Source organism: Rhinoraja longicauda, chromosome 35, assembly GCF_053455715.1.
Source record: "Rhinoraja longicauda isolate Sanriku21f chromosome 35, sRhiLon1.1, whole genome shotgun sequence".
Classification (NCBI taxonomy): Eukaryota; Metazoa; Chordata; class Chondrichthyes; order Rajiformes; family Arhynchobatidae; genus Rhinoraja; species Rhinoraja longicauda.
Genome location: NC_135987.1, coordinates 12682304 through 12701490, shown reverse-complemented (window position 1 = coordinate 12701490; position 19187 = coordinate 12682304). Strand labels below are relative to the sequence as shown.

The following is a 19187-nucleotide window of genomic DNA, read 5'->3' as shown; positions in this document are numbered from 1 at the left end:
CCTATTGGGGGCGTGGCTGTGTTCTGCAGCTGCGGCTCACCGGCAGTCTCTCTGGTTTTTTTTCATCTCCATTTATCACCAGTTTCTTCCCTACCACTACACATGCACGCATGCGCACATACAGAGACTCACACATGCAGAGAGGTGTTTATATGCAGAGAGACACATGCATGGACACAAAGACAGACATACACGCATGCATACAAGCCGAAAAACGCACAGAGACTGACAGATGCACGCACACGGAGACAGACAGACACACACGCACACAGAGACAGACACACAGAGACACGCACGCACACAGAGACATGCAGAGACAGAAAGAGAACGCACGCAGACAGAGACCACGAGCTCTGTAGTGTCTGACTTTGAAACTTAATGCTCAGAATTGTCCTTGGATAGTTTGGCCTGGATTTTAAAATGGAGAATATTTGATATCGTGTGCAACCATATGCACAGCAAAATGCAAACCTGAAATTGTCCAGAAGAGATATCCCAGGTTGTTCACAAAGTACTACGTTTACATGTCTGTTGTGCTGCTGCAAATAAGAATTTAATTGTTCTGTTTTGGGACATATGATAATAAAACACTCTTGACTGTCTGTTGACTGTTGAGACAAGGGAGGGGATTGCAGGCAGATTGATGAAGATCTTTGTATCTTGAGCCACAGGCGAAGTCCTGAAGAACTGGAGGCTAATCAATGATATTCCTTTGTTTAGATTTTTTTTTTATAGATACAGCGTGGAAACAGGCCCTTCGGCCCACCGGGTCCACGCCGCCCAGCGATCCCCGTACATTAACACTATCCTACACACACTAGGGACAATTTTTTACATTTGCCCAGCCAATTAACCTACGTACCTGTATGTCTTTGGAGTGTGGGAGGAAACCGAATATCTCGGAGAAAACCCACGCAGGTCCATACATATGGAGTCTGTATGGAGTACAAACTCCATACAGACGGCGCCCGTAGTCAGGATCGAACCTGAGGGTTTAAAACGGGATGTTGAGATAATCCAGGAAATTAAAGTGAGCCTCATGTCAGTGACGCGGAAGTTATTGGAAATAATTCTTTGGGATAAGATTGACTCACATAAAGAAATGATTGAGCTAATTAGCAACAGTCAGTATGACTTTGCCCATGGCGGGGCAAGTCTTGTGAGCATAAGGCGGTGACTAAGATGATCGATGAGGGTAGGGCAGTGAATGTTGTTTACATAGATTTTAGTGAGACATTTGGTAAAGTCCCTCTTAGTAGATTCCTCCAGAAGATTAAAATGTAGTGACTCAGTTGTTTAGGATTCAGAACTGGTTTACTTACAGAAGATGGAGGATTACGATGGAAGGCGTTATTCTGGCTGTAGGTTTGTGACCGGTGGAGTTCTGCAAGGAATTGTGCTGGGATCTCTATTGTTTGTGAGAGATATAAATGACTTGGACGTTAATTTTGATGGGTTAATTAGTAGGTTAGCAGACAGCACCCAAATTAGTGGAGTGGTGGACAGCGAGGAAGGCTGACAAAGTATGCAGTGGGATATATTTCCACTATAGGAATGGGTGGAGAAATTGCAGATGGGAGTTTAATCTGAGCAAGTGTGAGATGTTCCACTTTGGGAGGTCGAATATAAGGGGAAGATATACAGTTAATGGCAAAACCCAGAACAGTGTTGATATGTAAAGGGATGTGGGGTCCAAGATCATGGCTCGCTGAAAGTGGCAACACCAGGAGAAAGAGAGGTAAAGAAGGCGTACGATATGCTTGCCTTCGTTAGACAAAGGCTTGAGCATAAGAGTCAGGAAGACATGTTGCAGCTTTATAAAAAAATTGAGAAATTGAGAAATTGCCCATCTATAAGCGAAGTTGGGCAAGCTTGGATTGTGTTCTCTAGAGCTTTGGAGGTTGAGGGGTGATCTGATAGCAATTTGTAAAATTATGAGATGCATAGTTAGGTTGAATAATTTTCCCAGGGTAGGAATGTCACAGACTGGAGGGCATAGCTTTCGCATGAGAGGGAGAAAATTCAAATGAGATATGCAGAACAAGTTTTTAGACATAATGATGGGTGCCTGGTGCACACTGCCAGGAGTGGTAGTGCAGGCAGATGCAACAGTGGCATTTAGGAAGCTTTTGGATAGGCACATGGATATGCAGCGAATGGAGGGTTATGAATCACAAACAGGTTAACTTAGTTTAACTTGGTATCATGGTCCACATGGACATTGTGGGTCAATAGACCTGTTCCCATGCTGCACTGTTCTATGTTCAAAAACAAGGTACTTGGATCTTGCCAATAGACTCCCAATTTGAATTTATTTTGTATTTAGGCAGTTACACACAAATGTGGCTAAGGAAGTTGGCTTATGTGGCTTAGGCAGTTAGGCACAAATGTGGCTAAGGAAGTTGGAAATTAACAGCAATTTTTTAATTAGGCAGAAAACAACTTGGATAAATGTTGGTTTTGTTTTTACGTCAGATTTACAGAATGGACTGATAATGGGTCCATTGATGTCTGCATCTTCTACTTAACTAAATGCACAAAAATGCAATAAACCTAATTAATAAATCAGCCACCAAATAAAGCAGAGGTTCCAGAGAGATTATATTTTTATATTATTGTTTGATGGATTTTTATATGCTTTTCATGATACGCAGTTACCGATGAATTGTCTGCCCCACATTCCTAAATTTGTGCAATCCTGAAAACGCAATGCAATAATAAATTTCAATTTCCATTTCAAAAGCGTCATATTTTGTTTAAAATAGTTTGCATTTATATGTCATCCAATGACTTTCATACGTTACAAAATGATCTACAGAAAATGCTTTACTTCTATGGGATAGTTTATTTGATAGTTTTTGCAGATTTCAGATTAGTTCTGGTCACATGCACCAGAATGCAATGAAATTCTTTGTTCACATGAAGCGATATTACAGTTATATTGTTAACTAGATTCTATGTCTGTTGAGTGAGAGGCCACAATAATAATGTCATAATAAGATGGTAAAGGCCCACCAGTTTGCAGCAGACAAATTGAGTATCCGTGCTGTTGATGAAAATGTGCTTTGTGTTCAGCTTTTTAAATTCTTTGACACAGGAGGTCAGGTTAGCCTTTGAAGTCTCTTATTGCATCATGGCATAATTAAGCTATGTATGGCTTTTAATGGGTTCATTTCTTTCAAATTGCTGTTTGCAGTCCATCTGTGTGAAGCTGGATCAGGTCATTCAGTGGTTCGTGACTTTCAAAATTCTTGAATGTTGTTCATACCTGTTTTATATTTTTCTGTGCACTTTATCTGTTTTTATTAAATGACTGTTATTAGTGGCCAATAGCCCCAAGATATTTTTCATGAAATTAAATATAGTCTGCTTAATGTAGCTTACTAAAAGTAAAATCAAAGGATTTATCAAATCATTCCCACAAACGAGTGATAATTATTTTGACATAATATCAACCTAAATCTTTGCTCTAAACTGAAAAGTAGCAACAAAGAAAGGAGTGGTTTTAAGCAAAGTTACTGCAAACTTTAGAGGGCTATTGTCTGACTTGTTGGAGAAAAAAAAGAAGTGAAAATCCATTTAATTTCATAATGTTGACATTGATTTAGAACATTAGTGATGGCTCTTGGTTGCAGAAGGGGAAGCAACTCGACAAAGAGGAAAAAGGGAAAAAATCACATAATTGGTGATTTCTGCTACTCTTCCAAATCACGTTTTTTGTTGACAGCCGTGTCCAGTACTTCGTTAATAAATGACCAACTTGGACCTTCCTTTGTATTTGTCACGTTTGAACTGAGGTCGTGGTAGGGCACCTTCATTGATCGGCGGCTCTATTCTGCTTCTGTTGTGTAAAGTTTTTCATGTTGCAATGTGCGCTTACTTTTACACATCTATAATATAATTTATCTCGAGTCCTTCAAAGCCAACTGTAGGTAAAAATATTAATGCTTGGAACATTTGGCAGGCAACGTCTGTGGAAAGAGAAATGAAGGTGATAATTTGGGTGAAAGACCATTCATCTAAACTAAAAGTTTTGATAAACGTACTTAGACTTGAAGCAATAACTCTTTCCAGAGATGCTCCTTAACCTTCTGACTGTTTCCAGTATCTATTTTTTTAAATTTTCAATAGTTTCTGCACGAGTCTGCAGGTGATGTTTGTCGCAACCTCAGTGCAGAGCCTGTTGTGAAGCATCTAAAGCAAAACCATGCAAATCTAAATATTGTACTTCCAATATATAATGGAAGCTTTTGCATGAAATTTTACAATATTGCTAAGATGAAATCTTCAGTTTTATTTTTATCCTTAATTTCAGTTTAAGATCCTGACACTAACACAGTTAAATTCAGAAGTTTCTAAGAAGGCACAGTTACCTGGATTGTCTGGTTACAGCACTTAAAATTTGGAACACTAGATCTGAAATGATGAGGTCATCACTGTAGTTCAGGACAGATTTGGAAGGATATGGAGCAAATGCAGGCAGGTGGGACTAGTGTGACTGGGAAATGTTGGCCAGTGTGGGCAAATTGGGCCAAGGGGCCTTTTCCCACACTGTCCATGACCTGAATAATGTGATCAAATACCAGAATTTGGTATTTTCTGCATGGTAAAAATTTCTCATCTTGTTTAAATGGCTGATGTATTATGGTGAGATTATGTACCCAGGTACCAGACTTTACAGTTGGAGAAATAGCCCTTTAACATCCTCCTTTGAGAGACTCTTCTGAGATCACCTCTCATTCTTCTAACCTCTTCTGAGTATTGGTCTCCGTACTCAAACTCTGTTCAGAGAACATCACTTAATCAAAGGAATCTGTCTAGCAAATCCACATTGCCAGGCTTACAAGACAAGTAAGCATTTGCTCGGATGCGGAAATCAAAAGTGAGTGTCAACTAACCAAGCCCCTTACAGTCACAAGATTTCCTTCTAGGAGATCCAACTTGTTTGTTTAACATTTTTTGAGATCTATTATGACCCGAGGATGCATAAAGGGTTAGTATGTGGATCAAATTTGATTTGACTACTTTGTGTAAATAATTAGACCTTCATTTGCTGCTTGATACTGTGGCTCAGTTTTTTCACATGTTAATTTGCTAAAATGACTGGTGGCTGGCCTTGTATTTAGTAACAGAACAGAGGTTGTAGTAAAAGACTTAGTCAATAAAATTGATGGAGGGAAATGATTACTGTAAAAATTGAACTTTTCAGTGCTTTGACAGAGTATATTCCCATACAGCACAATGATTATGAAGCTCCTGGGGGCGGGGAGGAGCCTTCAGCAGAAATATGTAGACCTTGAATTCTGTTTCAGTCAGAAATTGTTACTGTATAAAGTGTTTTATTCCTGAGGGGATTGCATTTGTTGTAATTTACAGGTTTCAGCTATTCACAGTGGGAAAATCGTCCAGAACGTCCATTAATAAGCATACTTGGAAAGTTAGACTGGAGGGGGGAAATACCCTGTCCACTTGTTTACTGTAAATGTATTTATTGGTTGAAAGTTAATTATTTAAAAAATGCATTTCACTCAGTTTAACCAGGTGAAAGGAAGATCTAGTATTGCTGAATGTGTATCCGAGTGTGAAATCGCTACATTTTCAGCCGGGATCTTAACCCTTTATGTATCAGCACATTTGCTTTATGGGCCATACTCTTTTATTTCACAGTTGAATTATGATTATGCCATGGGATATGTTTTTGTTCTTTACTGACTTTTAACCTTTTGCTCCTCTGAGCATTTGTATTTCAGATGTTTTGTTATCATTGTGGGTTTTCTCATTGCACTGATCTCACCATTTTCTTTGGGTGTTTTTTCTCTTCGGATTGCGTGCCTCTCTCTCTCTATCATTTCTGGAATAAAGCAGTTGGCTCTATCTGTTATCCGCACCATTTAACTCTTTGTCTTTCACCTCTGCTAAAATTGGAATATTTGGTTATCATCACGTGGTTCTTTGCAGCAGCTCGATCGACACTTTGGTTGTGATTCCCACAGGGTTGTGGTGATTAGCCTTCAGATGTTGTTTGATGGCATTTTGAAATTCAATTATAAGTGTGATACATAGATACATGGATACAAAGACAATAGGTGCAGGAGTAGGCCATTTGGCCCTTGGAGCCAGCACTGCCATTCAATGTGATCATGGCTGATCATCCACAATCAGTACCCCGTTCCTGCCTTCCAGTATCCCTTGATTCCGTTAGTCCTAAGAGCTCTATCTAACTCTCTTTTGAATGCATCCCGTGAATCGGCTTCCACTGCCTTCTGAGGCAGAGAATTCCACAAATTCACAACTCTGTGTGAAAAAGGTTTTCCTAATCTCAGTTCTAAATGGCCTACCCCTTATTCTTAAACCGTGACCCCTGGTTCTGGACTCGCCCCACATCGGGAACATGTTTCCTGCATCTAGCGTGTTCTGCGATACGCATTGTTTAAATAAAGATATTTCTTTCCTCTATTTTGAAGTAAATGTTGTATGTCTATTGTACAGGTGCATGCTATCACTTGGGAGACTTAAACCATGACTGTCTAGTTATTCATATGAATGATAGATATAAAATGCTGGAGTAACTCAGCAGGACAGGCAGCATCTCTGGAGAGAATGAATGGGAGACATTTTGGGTCGAGACCATTCAGACTGAGCATTTAATTGAAACTTCAGACTATGCCAATCTGCAGTGCTTAATCAGCTATTTTAAGGGTCAATGCTTGCCCCTGTAATATATCAAGACTCCTGTGGAAACTTGACTAAGAGGTGACAAGACGGTTAAAGTGACATCTGACAACAGCTATGGGCCTGCAATGTAACTGGGATTCCATCTAATTTTGATAAGTGTGATAGAGCGCGCGCGTTACATGGTTGCGGTTTGTTTGGGTACAACAAATCGCCGATGATGTTATGTGGCCACTTTAAATGCCACACACGTTAATGGGCCAGACACATCTGTTTTTCACTCCTGTACTGCACGGTAATGAGGTTCACTACAGTTATGTCCAAACCCCATGATTGGCAGACATCTCCAAATGTAAATGCCAGTAATCCATCAGGGGAAAATAAAGCATAGTTTACATTGCAATATTGCTTGAATTCAATGAAATTGACTATCTTATTTCATTCTGTGCTTTAAACAGACGATTGCAAGAGAAATATGCCCTTTCCAATTTTTCTGATGTAAAAAATCTTTCATTTCCTGCATGCTTGTGCAAAAATAATTGTTGCATTAATTATATTTGTTATGATCAGAAAATACATTTTGCAAGTCACTTCCAGCTTGTGTACACTAACTATTTAAGTATCTCTTTTAATTTTTTTTCTTTCATTACAAATGGCAGAAACAAGTAACATTTAAACTATAAGACACAAAATACTGGAGTAACTCAGCAGGACAGGCAGCATCTCTGGAGAGAAGGAATGGGTGACGCTTCAGGTCAAGTCCCTTCTTCAGACTGAGAGTCAAGGGAGAGGGGAACTAGCGATATGGAAGCGGGCAAAGTGCATGTGAGGTGTGAAAAGGACAGATCCAGGCAGACGATGATCAAGGAAATGTTTTATACTAGTTCTAGCTCGGGTACAAGACCAAAGTGGGAATTCTTCAAATGGGCCAATAAATTGAGGCCCATTTTGCCTCTTTCTGCAGTTGAGGTATTAATTGAAGAGCAAGACATACTTTGATCCACTTTCCTCATTAGCAACATTGAAAATAAATGAAGTAGTCATTCATTGCATTGTTGAATATGGATCTTGCTGCGTGAAGAATGATCGCTGTATTTTCCCACACAATAGTTGGTTTTCTGTGAAAACCCATTGTTTTGTTAAAGGTACATTAAGATGCTGTAGGTATAAGGGTGCACAAAGCAATGTATTTTAGAAAATATTAGTAAGTGCCATGCAAAATACATTACAAGTGTAATATGCATTTGAAATCTGATATTAGAAAAACGTTACAACAAAAGTATGATTTTTAATAATCCTTTAATAAATCTTGCTTGAGTTTGATTATTTGGAACTTATAGTTGGTTTTCATTTTCTCTTGTAGAGCTTTCAGTGATTGAACCAAATATATTTCTTCGACCTTTTCTGGAGGTGATCAGATCAGAAGATACAACTGGACCTATCACTGGGTTGGCACTAACGTCTGTTAACAAGTTCCTCTCTTATGAATTGATAGGTAAGTGTACTTTGGCACTAAATTATAAACTTAACTCTGTTTGAGTACGCAGGGTACCCTGCCATCATGAATTTATGACTGATCACAATTTTTCAAAATGTAATTATCAGTGTATTTTGAAAATAAGGCCCAAGGTTTAGATTTTATCATTTCGGTAAAAATGTCTCCCAACAGAAAAAATAAGGGAAAAGGGAACAAAAAATAACGCGTATTATTGCAGAAGATAATTTTCCCAGTATCTCTAAAATAGGTTTTGGGGTTGTCTTTGTCGGTAGTCGTTGTCAATTAAACAATTTGATAGTAGATACAAGTGGTTTAATATGACGTTTTCTGCAGCATTTTAGTAAACCTGATTTAGCTGGTAGCTTAGATCATTATTGAAGTGGAAGACGAACAACTTGCTCTGCAAATAAATTACTGTATGTACCAGTTTTTTTAGGGGAGAATTTTGAGAATAGTGAGAAGTCAGAACAATGAAATTCTTACTTGCTGCAGCTCAACAGAATAGGTAAACGTGGGACACTGTAAACAATATAATAAACGAGAGAGAAGTATTACATTTGAATAATATATTTTTCTTTTCTTGAATGTCTTAGTGTGGGTTTTAATTGTCATAAAAATGTTTTTTTTTAAATAAATTTACACAGGGCGATTTCAATTTGCAATGACATTTACTTATCTTTGTGTATTTTTCTTTTCATCAGTTCCACAGTCCCCAGATGGGGAATTAACTGGTGTACTTTGTCAGTGAAAGAAATTTGGATTTTCTTAATTGACAGTCTATATGTTATCTCTGTGTGTGTGTGTGTGTGTGTGTGTGTGTGTGTGTGTGTGTGTGTGTGTGTGTGTGTGTGTGTGTGTGTGTGTGTGTGCGTGTGTGTGTGTGCGCGTGTGTGTGTATTTTATATAATATACAAATGCTGTGTATAAGGCTCCGTGTCAGAATGCCGATATTATTGCCAAACAAAGCACGATTCATAGGATCCTGTAAGAGAATTTTGATGAGAAGGGCAAACCCTAATTTATTTGCCTGCAATACCAATGAAGTGATGAATAAACATTCTGCAGGAGTGCCTGGGTGATTGCACATAATATTTCCTGAAGAATTTCTGTCGTGCAGTTTAATATTTTGACTTTCTATGGTAGGTGTAGTGAATTAGGAGAGAATCATATGATATTCAAATACAGATGAAAAGAAGGAAAAGCCCATCCAATCTGTTCCAAGCTCTCAAGGTGCAACCTAACCATTCCTTGAATGTCCTGCACCCCCCATGCACCAGAACATATTTGTTTCTATAGTGGGAGAAATACATGTGAGAGAAACTCATTTGACATACTTATCAGTGTTTACAATGAGCTGAAACCTGTCTAAGCTGCTTGCTTGTTCCATTGTTTGAAAATAAATAGGTCCTGATCTCTCCTAACCTAGTTCTGTAGGAAAATAACTGCAGATGCTGGTACAAACCGAAGGTATCACAACATGCTGGAGTAACTCAGCAGGTCAGGCAGCATCTAGGAGAGAGGGAATGGGTGTCTGTAGTTGTTTTACCCTGTCCTCCCTTACCTATTTAAAGTAAATTGCTCAGCCACTTGGACGGAATATAATTCTTTCATAATTTAAAAGGGAAACTGAATGTGTAAAATTAAACTTGCAATGATATCTGTGAAGGGGGTTCAGAAAGTTAATGGTGACCTGAATTAGATTAAATTAGTGGTTCATTCAAAATGAGTTACAGTTTGCCTAATTTGGAATTATAAAACTTCACATCCAAGCCTATTTTCATTGAATAAGAAAACAAGTATTAATGGCCGCGAGTTGTATGTAAAGATTACATTTGTATTTACATTTTTTGAAATTAAAAATATATATATTCTTGTACTTTAGTATTAGAATTGATGTGGCTTTAAGAATGTACTTCCTTGCAGGCACAGTTTTGTAAATTTAGTTTCATGGCCATGTATTGTATTTTTTTTTAAGGGCCACAATTCTTGACAGATCTGGGATTTTCTTTTTTAAAGAGGCACAGGGAAATCAAGTGAATCCTTTTATAAATGAGTCTCTATGGGGGGAAATAGTGAAAAGGGAAGGGGGTATGAGACGTTTTACATTTTTTCTTGAATCCTTTTTTTTATAGCTTAAATTAGTCTGAAGCACAAACTGAATCTCTGCATTAAAATGAAGATGCTGTCTAAAGGTTAAAATATTAGACTTGGGAGGTAGACTGATAGATCTGCAAAAGCACAACTCTCCCATGGTAAGTGGGGAGAGTCTTCTTCATTCTTGTTCAGCAGTCGCAGTTGCTGAGTCTAACTCTGTCTCTCAGTCAACAGCATAGCAGTAATGATCTTCTGTGATTTGCATTGTTTGCATATATAGTGGATATCTGCAGCATTGCGTTCTCATATCAGCTTTGACTTGTGCTGTTTTAACTTTTTAATCTTTGAATACCAACAATTTTAGCTTGAGTTAGTTTGAAAACTTTTAATTTTGTGCAAATCTGGGAGTAAGTCAAAGGATCCATTCTGAAATTGTCAAAATGTCTGAGCTTTTTACGTCTATGCAAGTATAGACGTGCATAGGAATGCATTCGGATGCATAGGTTCGTATTCTCACTCACTTGCTCGAAAACCATTTCCATATCTTCTGTGACATCAATCAAGTTAAAAAGAGTTCCCATTAAAGTAACCCTTTTAATACATAGCCTTGTTGTAATTGTCTTGAGGGTGAAATTTCTTTCAAGGCTATTGGTTGAGGCATACAAAGGAAGAGATGAGAAATAACCCATAATCTGTATGTAGTCGTTGTTAGGTCACTGTAGGACAAGATGCATGTTACAGTGCAAAAGAAGGAATGGAACCACACAAGGATGTTACCAAGTTTAAAGTTGTTAATTTTGAGGAAAGATGCTGTTTTTGAACCAAGATGGTTCAGGGTGAGTTGGGGATATTAGCTAAGCTGTATACAATTGAGAGATTTATTTGGATCAAATAGGAAGGATTGGTTTGCCCGAGTAGAAAGGTCAGTAAAAATTTAAGATAATTAGAGAAGGAAGAGTGAGAAATTGAATAAAATCTCTTCACTGTCTGGCAGTGGGTGACTTTAATTTGATGCCAAAGAGAGTTTCTTCATGAGACCTACAAGGCTACAGACCAAAGATGGGAAACGGGGTTAAATCAGGTAGTTCCTAATTAGCTCTTGTGACTATCTTGGTCCAAATCCTGCTTACTGTGCTGTTAATTTATTTGGTTCCACAAAATCATAGGATCAATCTGATTCTAATTGTTTTTGAGGAGGGAGATTTTTAGCTTGGAATGAATGTAATTTTCTAACAAGCATATGCAACAAACTGCTTTGCATTTTCATCAATATGCCCTCCAAAAACATTGGTCCTTAACAATTCAGTGTTAACTCTTAGTACTACATTGTCTCTGAGAATATAATTGTTGCTGAGATGTGTGTCTGCAGTGAAAACATTGATTTTTAATTTTCCTTGCAGTGGTTATTCTACAGCTTTGGTGATGGTATTTCAACATAATATGGCGAGGGATATCTCCTTCAGATTGAGTCACTTGGGGCTCGTTTGTTGAAGGATAATAGTACATTGTTGCCAGCCATCAGTAATCCTTTTTGAGGGATGTGTACTAGTGAAGTCCAATTCCATTTTTAAGTAAAATTTTGTGTGTGTGTATTAGAGAGAAAGAGCGAGAGAGAAAGAACATTTGCTGTTTTTAAGTGCCTATTGAGCAAGAAAATTAAAAGTTGGGAGTTTACTCAAAGATATTTACTCAAATCTGGTTAGTTGATATAAATTATGAAAAGATCTTGGATTCAATTCAGGCATCATTACTGAAAGAAATTGGTTAATAGTCTTTTTTTCCTATTTGAACAAAATGTACTTGAGATGTATTTTATTACCCATTCTCCTATTAGATGTTGCCATTGCAGACCTTGTTAGTTTGAAAGCGGTGGTTGGACACCAAATGGAAGATGTATTATGGGGCGGGACTGAGATTTTATTAAACAGAAGCAATTAATTTTGCAGACGAATGACTGTAAGGAACATAATTTTTTGGTTAAAGAGGCAACGTGCAATTAAACAACTTAAAAATGGCAACAAAGGATATTCTAAAATGGGTTGAAGCACCGCCTTGCCAAACAAGTGTGTTGCAGGCTATTGAACAGAGGGACATGGGTTGCTCTACGATTGGTTTTGTGCACTAGGAACACATTTGTTCATGCAGACCTGGTTAAATGTGGAGATCTTCGGTATGCAAATGGTAACAGACTATAGAGACACCAATCAATTGTGTGAAAAGCATGTCTCTGAGAAACCAATAGCTGGGTATTGGGTATTGGCTTTATTTCTGATTTCAGTCTGTTGCTCATGAGTTAAGCATGTTGCAGGTTGTTGTAGCAACATGGAGCTTTGATGCAGTTTTTCAGATGAAATTTTAAATCAAAGCACAGTTTCTATTTTAGAGATGAACAATGGAGTTCTCCAAAGTGCTGGTTGGTAGCTATCCCCTTGTAAAACAATGAAGATAGACACAAAATGCTGGAGTACCTCAGCGGGTCAGGCAACATGTCGAGAGGAAAAAAGGAATAGGTGATGTTTTGGGTCAAGACCCTTCTTCAGATTCTCCTTTTCTCTAGAGATCTTGCCTGACCCATTGAGTTATGTTGTGTCTATCTTCAGTGTAAACCAGCATCTGCAGTTCCCTCCTACACCTCAGTAAAACACATTTGGCATGTTCTGAATGGTCATTGTGGGCTGATAAGGCCTGTTCTTGCTGAAGAATATCATAAAAATATAAAAGTATATTCAAGAAAGATCTGTTACTATTTGTGAATTGTCGTATCAAGTTGTCTTTTGAGTTTTTTCCTCGCGGGAGAGCATTCAGTACACTTTTAAAATATTTAATTAAACTACTTGGGCATCATCCTGAAATTGATAAAATATGATTAATAAATGCATATTCGTTCTCAGCAGTAGAGAAAATAAAACTTTTAACATTTTTTTGCCATTGGTGTTAGCAGTGCAGTGAAGTCCTTTTCGCGAACTTGAAGAGCTTCAATTAATCCTACCTCGCTGCTCTTTCTGTGTCTTCCTGTAATTTCAAAAATCTTTAATATTTTTGAGATGGCACAGTGGGGCATCAAGCAGAGTTAGGCCTCACAGTTGTGGTGACTGAAGTTCAATCCTGACCTTGGGTGGTGTCTGTGTGGAGTTTGCTTGTTCTCCCTGTGACTGGGGTTTTTCTGCATTTCTCTACAGTATCTGATCATTTAGATAATATGCAATTTTATTTTTCGAACTAGATGACCGAATTCACATTTTCCCACCTTGTACTCCTGTTACCACTCATTTAATTCATCTACATCTCTTTATAACTTCCTCATATCCTGATTTTTGACATAAGGAGAACAACCCTGTTTGTCAGAAAGCGTTAAATCTTTGGAGTTCCACTGTAATATTTCATACAAATTTAATTCTAATTTCATATGGATGTTCTTGGTATGTTTTTGTACTTCCTTCAAATGGAATCCTTCCATTAAAAGCAAAATGTTTGATCCTAATGTCTTGGAACAGTCCTGTTTTACTTACTATTGTTTGTTCTTTTTGTTATTTGGAATTAGAATGGGTTTCTTTGAGAATAGAGATGATCTTTTATGCTTTAGAGTAGGGTATGTCAACTATCTGCCCTGAACATGAATTTGATAAAGAAACAGTTCGGTGTGATTATTTCTGTGGGTTGACAGCTGTTCTTATTTGAGCTTTGGATTTAGTTCTTTGTACTTCCTTCAATTGCCATATGAACAGGAAATGACGTTGATCATTTTCTTCGCAGTCATGTGATAGCTGTTTCCGTGAATGTCTTACTGTAGGTTGATTGTTTAGTGACTAATCGTGAGGAGAGGTGAGATTCATTCCCTCTGTACAGCAGGGTTTCAAAGAATGGAGACTCGTGCTTTGGAGTTTCTCAAAGCAGATTATGACGATGATATTGTTTGTTGGTGGCTTTCAAAAAGAAATACTCAAAGCAATTGTACTGAGAAGTAACTAAGCAGTAATAGTTTTCACATTGAAGATAGATCTTTAAATATAACCACTTCTCTTTAAAGGCTCACTGTAGGAAAACCAAATCTCCAGAAACCCAGATCAAATTATAAAAAAATATGTCCGATAGCATGAAAATGGTGTGGCACCAGGGCCTTGATTGTTGCCTCGATTCACACTATTGAGTTTGCTTGTTGATATTTTTACAGAAGTTTTTTCAGTACACAAATGGAGACTTTTACCAGTGTGTAGGGAGGAACTGCAGATGCTGGTTTAAAACGAAGACAGACAGAAAAAGCTGGAGTAACTTAGCGGCTCAGGCAGCATCTCTGGAGAAAAGGAATGGGTGACATTTTGATCTTATTTCGGTCATGTTACACACCGTTTTTGCCTGCTACAGTGGTGGGGCATGAACATGATGGAATTCTTATACAAAAAGTCTGACATTTTTTATGATTTCCTTCGTCACTTTGTTGTATGTTGAAAGGCATCTGAACCACCTAAATCCTTGTGTAGACAAATAAAAGTGAGCAGGATGATTTATTGATAAATTATGCAGGGCTGACCTCAGGTTACATATCCCAAAATAGAAGAAATTTTGCACAAATAGTTAAACTGAATTGAAATTCCTCAATTTCCACGGCAGGATTATTCGCCCTGACCCAGCCATCTTAAATCTTGACAGGTGGCTTTTTAAATCAGTTGAGGCCTGTGAATAATGACCTCATTTAATGGACTGCTTTAATTTCGCTGTACTTTGTGTAGTGACAATAAAGGTTTTTTACATTTTACATTTACATTTTGGTGGTCTGGGACACGATTTTCAATGTGGCAACTCCATCAGAAATCAAGGGAGCTGCATGAACCACGAGACACATGCATTTCATTCTGCCAACGAAGGGGACTGTTGAACATCTTTCTCAAATTTTGGCTGCAAGCAGACATTGATGTGGGATGTAATCTTAACCAATAGTTCCAATGTTGCCACATTGCTTCCCATTGGAGTAGAGCTCATCTACTGGAATAGGGCTAATGAAGACTATTCAACTTCAATCACCTCTACTCCAGAATTGAAGTCACCTCAACTTTATTCACAAAATGCTGGAGTAACTCAGCAGGTCAGGCAGCATCTCGGGAGAGAAGGAATGGGTGACGTTTCGGGTCGAGACCCTTCTTCAGACATGGAGTTGCAGTACACTGACAACATGCACAGTGGGAACTGACCCCACCATCTCAACGTTGACTCGTGTGAGAGAATCCGCTTTGATGAAATTTTTTACAAAAGGAAATAGTCAACCTGTCCCGCTGTCTAATGCTGCACTCTAATTATAAAGGCCAACTCAGGAAAACGTGGACTCCTTTGCATAACTTTTAGGAAGAACCTGCCAATGAAATTAAATCATGGACAGAAGATTCAAGAAATCTTTGAAATGAAACACTCCCATATGCTGGTTAGGACCACTTGAAATGGAGGAGCACTTGGGGTGGCATTTAAATCCTTGAGCCAATACATTTGGTGCCTGGAGCCAGTTGAGGATGAGCATCTCTTCCCAAACTACCCACCTGCGTTCTCTGAATGCATTCAAGAGAGAGCTAGATAGAGCTCTAAAGGATAGCGGAGTCAGGGGGTATGGGAAGAAGGCAGGAACAGGGTACTGATTGAGAATGATCAGCCATGATCACATTGAATGGTGGTGCTGGCTCGAAGGGCTGAATGGCCTCCTCCTGCACCTATTGTCTATTGTCTATCAGGTTTCCAGAGGGTGTGGTGGAATCAGATACAATCACTAATTTTAGGAGACATTAATGTACATATTTTGATATGCAAGGTAGAGAATAATGTTGACCTAATGTGGTCAAATCAGAGATGTGTAGATGGTCAAAATGGTTAGCTTGGACATGCTAGGCTGAAGGGCCTGTTTCTTTGTCTATAAGACTCTGATTCTATTAGCACCATTAACCACCTATGAATATACAGAACTGGAACGCAGGGAAGTCATTGCTGATCCCAAGGAAAATGAGAAATAGCATAATTTTATCATGTCTGTTTGATCCATGCACAGCTATTGTTTTGGTCATTGCTTGAAAGCTTCAATTTCAGAGGAACATGGACGAGAGCACTGATTCTACTGAGAATTGCTGACATAGATTAAGCATCCTTTGTGGCTGTAATATTCCAAACTGGCCTGAAGGATTAGGACCCTGGAAACCTGACATGTTTTGTTATAGTCATATGTACATAGAGCTTTCCACAAATCACTTGAATCAATTATTGTTATTTGATTGAAGTTTAAGCTTGACCCAGAAAGCTCCTATCTTGCTTATCTTTTTAAACCTGACATGATGATTCTTTCATAGAATCAACAAATTGTTTTGTTACTTTGAGCTGTCTCGTTGTCTGCTCTTGGGGATCTCTGCAGAAGGCGATGTCTGCTCTGAATTGCCTTATGGAAGAGTTTAATACCTGCTAACTGTAAAAGAAGTAGAAAAATTCCAGGATAATTTATCTCCTGATGATTGTAATTTATCCAAATATGCACAGAGCTAGCATGTGGCCAAAGGATGTGAAAGATTATACTTACGGTTAAGTAACAACCAAATATTTTGTAACAGAATATTTCCGCGAGGGATTTATTTCTTGGACGTAGAGTTTTGTTTGAAGCCTTATTTCTGTTGTCATTTCCGCAACCTTCCATTTCTTTTCCTGCTAAACCGCATTCCTTACGCCTTATGCTTTGTACAACACCCACTAAGTCTGAAATCTATAATAATTGCCGTTGCTATTCTTTGACTTTCCACTCTTCAGGCCAGATATGATGCTATAAACCCATATCTTTATACTGTACATTTTTTTAAAAATGGAGCTCTGTGAATAAAGCAGGCTTTTTGTTTTACACAGTGAACCAACAACTTGACTTTGCTTGTTTCCACACTAGCAGGCATAGCTTCAAATCAAAATGTCTGACCTCATAAATTTCAATTAAAGTCTCTATGGAGATGTGACTAAACAAACAGACCTGACTTGGAAAATTAAAAATGGCTGTGAACACATTGCTTAAACCCATTGGCTTCCTAACCTATTTATTCAACACAATGATCATTTTACGTAGGACAGTGTTTTTGTGGTGTGCACGGTATTTGTACTGAAGCTACAGTGCCCTCCATAATGTTTGGGACAAAGACCCATCATTTATTTATTTGCCTCTGTACTCCACAATTTGAGGTTTGTAATAGAAAATAATCACATGGTTAAAGTGCACATTGTCCGATTTTATTAGAGGCTATTTTTATACATTTTGGTTTCACCATGTACAAATTACAGCTGTGTTTATACATAGTCCCTCCATTCCAGGGCAACATAATGTTTGGGACACATAGCTTCACAGGTGTTTAATTGCCTCCTTAATGCAGGTATAAGAGAGCACTCAGCATCTAATCTTCCTTCCAGTCTTTCCATCACCTTTGGAAACTTTTATCGTTGTTTATCAACATGAGGACCAAAGTTATGCCAATGAAAGTCAAAGAAGCCATTATGAGACTGAGAAACAAGAATAAAACTGTTAGAGACATCAGTCAAACCTTAGGCTTTCCAAAATCAACTGTTTGGATTTGGAACATCATTAAGAAGAAAGAGAGCACTGGTGAGCTTACTAATCGCAAAGGGACTGGCAGACCAAGGAAACCTCCACAGCTGATGACAGAAGAATTCTCTCTATAATAAAGAAGAATCTCCAAACACCTGTCCAACAGATCAGAAACATTCTTCAGGAGTCAGGTGTGGATTTGTCAATGACCACTGTCCGCAGAAGACTTCATGAACAGAAATACAGAGGCTGCATTGCAAAATGCAAACCACTGGTTAGCTGCAAAAATAGAATGGCCAAGTTACAGTTTGCCAAGAAGTACTTAAAAGAGCAACCATAGTTCTGGAAAAAGGTCTTGTGGACAGATGAGACGAAGATTAACGTGTCTCAGAGTGATGGCAAGAGCAAAGTATGGAGGAGAGAAGGAACTGCCCAAGATCCAAAGCATACCACCTCATCTGTGAAACACGGTGGTGGCGGTGTTTTGGCCTGGGCATGTATGGCTGCTGAAGGTACTCACTTATCTTCACTGATGATACAACTGCTGATGGTAGTAGCATAATTAATTCTGAAGTGTACAGACACATCCAATCTACTCGTTCAAAGAAATGCCTCAAAAACTCATTGGCAGACGGTTCATTCTACAGCAAGACAATGATCCCTAACATACTGCTAAAGCAACAGAGGAGTTTTTCAAAGCTAAAAAATGGTCAATTCTTGAGTGGCCAACCCAATTGAGTATGCCTTTTACATGCTGAAGAGAAAACTGAGGGGTCTTGCCCACAAAAACAAGCATAAGCTAAAGATGGCTGCAATAAAGGCCTGGCAGAGCATCACCAGAGAAGACACCCAGCAACTGGTGATGTCCATGAATCACAGACTTCAAGCAGTCATTGCATGCAAAGGATATGCAACAAAATATTAAACATGACTACTTTCATTTACATGACATTGCTGTGTCCCAAACATTATAGTGCCCTGAAATGGGAGGACTACGTATAAACACTGCTGTAATTTCTACATGGTGAAACCAAAATGTTTAAAATGGCCTTTAATAAAATCTGACAATGTGCACTTTAACCACGTGTGATTTTATCAATCACAAATCTCAAACTGTGGAGTACAGAGGCAAATAAATAAATGATGGGTCTTTGTCCCAAACATTATGGAGGGCACTGTACATGTGCTTCTCATGAGGTTTGATAGTCCATGAGTTTAAACAGGTTATAATTCTGCATGGTTAGTAAGCATAACTGTTTGATGAGGAGGTTATCATTCTGGAATTTTGACGCATTGCTTATGAATTGTTGCTTTTCTAACGGAACAGAAATTTCATACAAAAACACAAATATTTTATCAATGATTTGCCACTTTTCT

General features: G+C 38.3%; 1 protein-coding gene across 7 annotated transcripts in view; it reads left to right on the top strand.

The window, feature by feature from the left end:
- The window catches only part of gbf1 (golgi brefeldin A resistant guanine nucleotide exchange factor 1), a 165415-nt gene that overhangs the window by 72028 nt on the left and 74200 nt on the right, over positions 1-19187 (top strand). For all 7 annotated transcript variants that reach the window (XM_078428585.1, XM_078428581.1, XM_078428580.1 and 4 more), the window contains one exon: positions 8036-8167. In XM_078428585.1, the coding sequence (XP_078284711.1) occupies positions 8036-8167 (132 nt within the window). The remainder of the gene's footprint in view (positions 1-8035; positions 8168-19187) is intronic.